This window comes from Colias croceus, chromosome 20 (assembly GCF_905220415.1).
Source record: "Colias croceus chromosome 20, ilColCroc2.1".
Taxonomy (NCBI): Eukaryota; Metazoa; Arthropoda; class Insecta; order Lepidoptera; family Pieridae; genus Colias; species Colias croceus.
The window spans coordinates 9566704-9570766 of record NC_059556.1 but is presented as its reverse complement, the minus strand read 5'-3'; the positions used below and the strand labels follow the sequence as shown (position 1 = coordinate 9570766).

The 4063-nt window shown below is 37.9% G+C and overlaps 1 protein-coding gene across 1 annotated transcript; it reads left to right on the top strand.

Moving 5' to 3' along the window:
* The first annotated feature begins 227 nt into the window (after window positions 1-227).
* LOC123700889 (small glutamine-rich tetratricopeptide repeat-containing protein alpha-like) lies at window positions 228-1610 on the top strand. Its single transcript, XM_045648254.1, has one exon. It carries the CDS (start codon window positions 336-338, stop codon window positions 1200-1202), a length of 867 nt encoding a protein of 288 aa, XP_045504210.1. The 5' UTR covers window positions 228-335; the 3' UTR covers window positions 1203-1610.
* The last annotated feature ends 2453 nt before the right edge of the window (window positions 1611-4063 follow it).

Sequence of the window (4063 nt, the reverse complement as noted above, 5' to 3'; positions counted from 1 at the left end):
TAATTTGACAACCAATTTGATAGTTGTCAAATAAGTTGCCACATGAAAATCTTTTATTTCTTAAATATAAATATGCCATCAGATTCTGGTAGACCTATATGAGTTATAACGTGTACTTAGAAAACGTACTATCAACTTATTGATTTTTTTGATAGGGAAGCACTACCTACGCAGGATCCATGAATTGGATTGTCATTCTGACGTATGATATGTCATTTTGATTTTTGAGAAAATTGTCAATTTCCTTGTCGGTATCGATATTCGCTACAATAATAGCGTTTTTAATCTATCAATAACCTTTGTAATTTACAATCAGATAAATAAAGCTGAAAAACATGTCGGAAGTAAAGACCGTGGTGGCAGGGATAGTTAACTTTTTAAAACAACAACTTGAAAGCGACGCGTTGAACGTCGACTCCCGGGAAAGCGTAGAAGTCGCCGTGCAGTGTATCGAAACTGCCTACGAGTTGACTCAAGATGATATTTCAAAGGGAGTGGATCTCCTGCAGCTGGTCAGGCAGCAGAGCGGCAACGCGAGCGCCATCAAAGCTGAAGCCGAAAAGTTGAAAAACGAAGGCAACGAGTGCATGAAAGCGGAGCGTTATCGGGAGGCCCTAGAGAAGTACAGCCGCGCTATCGAGTTAGATCCACGTAACTCCGTCTATTTCTGCAACAGAGCCGCAGCGCACTTCAAGCTCGGCGAGCACGAGTCGGTGGTGGCCGACAGCATGGCGGCGCTCGCGCTGCAGCCCAACTACGGCAAGGCGCACGGGCGCCTCGGCATCGCGCTCACGGCGCTCGACCGGCACGTGGAGGCGCGCGCGGCCTTCGCGCGGGCCGTGCAGCTCGAGCCCGACAACGAGTCCTACAAGGAGAACCTGCGCCTCACTGAAGAGAAGCTCGCGCAGAGCGGCCGCCCGGCCATGGATCTGGGCGGCTTACTTCAAAACCCGTCACTATTAAATATGGCCACGGAGCTCTTGTCAGATCCTAATATGCAGAATCTCATTTCGGGCCTAATGGATAACAACGCAGGAGCGAACGCTCCTGGAGGAGTGAACGCTTTACTGGAGGCCGGACAAGCGCTGGCTCAACAGATGCAGGCGGCGAACCCGGAGCTGGTGGAGCAGCTGAGGCGGCAGATGCACCCGCCGGGCGGCCCCGGCGGTCCCGGCGGCAACCCTCCTGCCCCGGCGCAATAAACATTTATTGTTTTATCAGGCTAAGTGTGGACTTGCCCCGTTGCAACCCAAATTAGCCCTGTTTTTATTTAGTTTCCTACATAAAAATATATTATTTTATGAGAATGTAAAATATTAAATTATTCTTTCGAGCGCTCACTATTTAATATTTCGAAGCTTTTGGATTTATTTATTACAAGAATAAACAAATGTTCCGTCTTTTGCATTTATCAATCTGTGGACTGTTACACTCTGTATACTAGTTAGGGCAAACAAATCACTGCATATCGTGCAGATTAGTGAATAGAATTATGAAACTATTCATATTGTGTATATTCTATACTGACAAATGTTCAGGTCATCAAAATTATACTTAGATATTAAGACTATGATAATTGGTGTTGAATAAATATATCCAAAAAATAATAAGCAGTCTTTTATTTAAATTATCCTCTATAGGTAGTTAATTGTTAATTCTTCATTAAAAAAAATCCGTATTTCATACATATATAAAAATAAATGCGAAAGTACTAATAATTCTCATTGACGTGTGTTGTGTTTTGCAGTTTACACTTCGTGTGTTTAATATTAATATAAAATCTGGTAACTCGATTCAAATGCGAATTTATTATTTAGTTAATTTGGAATATTTGAAAGCGAGTGAAATTAGTTCAGGATACATCGCCCATTTTTGCAAGTGACTACTATCAAGCTAATTTTCCGTTTGTAGCTTTATTTTGATGAGACGCTCAATAATTTCGTGTACGAAAGTCTCGATTGTGGTAGCTAACAGAGATAACAAGGATAAAAATTTTTGATTTGATGGTTCTCAAATATTTATTAATAACTGAATTTTTTTTTTTGTTCAATCTCAAGATTACCTAAATTATTCGAAAAAATATTTGTCCTACAAAATCTATGGTTGGTTCAAACTTCAAAGAGTCCCCCTTTCCAAAGTGTATCGATAACGAGGTCATCATAAATGATTACTAACAAGCTGATTTTTTTTTTTTTCACTTAGTTATTGTTTATATAATTCAACAGACATATTGTCCTACAAATTGCGTAATAAATATTTGAGAACCATCAAATCAAAAAAAATTATCCTTTTATCTCTGTTAGCTACCACAATCGAGAGTTTCGTACACGAAATTATTCGGTGTCTCATCAAAATAAAGCTACAAACGGAAAATCAGCTTGATAGTAGTCACTTGCAAAAATGGGCGATGTATCCTGAACTAAATGTTCATAGCGGCCGCAAATTAATTGACGCAGGAAATGTTTCGATAAAAATATGTTACCAATTTCATCACTATTATAATAATTTATATTGTATTATTATGCCATTCCTTACGCCACAGCCTGTATATGTATAGAGGATGTTGTGGTGGTTCAGAAAAACGCACGTTATTTATTAAAATCGGTTTTCGGGATATTTGTCATTTTTTCTATAAAATTACACCATTTGCCCAACATTTGCCACTCTTTCTTGTTCTGTGACGCCAAATGAAGGAATATTTTCAATCTGTTTTTTCATAGAATTTCTGGATAAATGCACTATCGAATATTAAACCATAATTTTAAGGGGCCCATTCATAGTTTCTACACAAAGATATAACTCAAATGTTATGTTTTGCTTATTTTTGTTCCAAAGTTTAAAAATGCCTGTTTCATTAGGATTCCGAAATTGTATCGTTAACTTTATTTTCGGCATTTAATACACATTGTATTCATAATACAAGAGTCAAGAGCGTTAATTCTAAACGACAAAATTCCATACATTTGTATTGTATTATGTACAAAATCAAGAAGGTACCTAATATCTTTACTAATATTATAAAGCTGAATGTTTGTTTACTTGAACGCGCTAATCCCAGGATCCACGGCTCCATTAGAAAAGCTACTACCTATAATAGTACTCGCAACTTTGTTATCTACTTATAGATTAATAATTCTGTATTACCTTAGATTAAGGATTGGTCTCCGCGCGCGCGCTACGACTAGATACCGCTCCACCTAAAAACAATAGCTCCGTGAGTGCGGCAACTCAGTTCTGTAGTGTGTGTAAGGCAATTTGTAAGGACGCTAGTGTGTGTGAAGAATTGTACTGCCAGCTACATAAATTTTACCCCATAAATGGGAAATGGGCTATCTTGGAAAGAAGTTTGAAAAATATTTCGATTCCCGAATCGAACCCATGAACATGTGACTCAAATCTACTTGCGATGCCACTATACTATCACAAAGGTTTTTTAAAAGTAAAAAAGCGGTAATAAAAAAAATAACATATATATTATATGAGTCAGTTAAACAAGGTTAAACAGAAATTAAATTATTGTTATTATCATTTTTTTTATAATATGCGGTAGTAATAGTATTGAAAAAAAAAACATTATGAATAAAATAAGTTCAAATTAAAAGTGTGTTTTTGGGATATGCAGTACGGCAACACTAAATGGCGTCGTATTTTCGTAAACAACATTTTCAAAGTACAGGTGAAATATCGAATAATACGATTATTCCTGATGGTACGTGATCCCAGTGTCTTTCTTATTATGTATTTTTTTTAAACAGTTTTATGGCACAAACAGGCATTTTACTTCAGGTTTTGTCCAAAATCTTTAGAAACTATCGGTACGCCCTCTCCACACAATGCTTGTGGACACGACTGGCTCGGGTACGCCGATTTCGGCGTACTTTTAGTTGCCGCATTTTTCGAGTACGCCGGCGGTATCTAGTCGTAGCGCGCGCGGAGACCAATCCATAATCTAAGTGTATTACCTATTGGGCTATGCAGTTCACAAATTCTGGCAACCAATGATGTCAAGTTTTTCGACGAATATTTATTGTATGGGTAATGGATTAGGGAATGAAACAGCAAA

Bases quoted from the DNA above. Each gene is read 5' to 3' on its own strand.
- LOC123700889 (XM_045648254.1), top strand. From the start codon at position 336: ATGTCGGAAGTAAAGACCGTGGTGGCAGGGATAGTTAACTTTTTAAAA.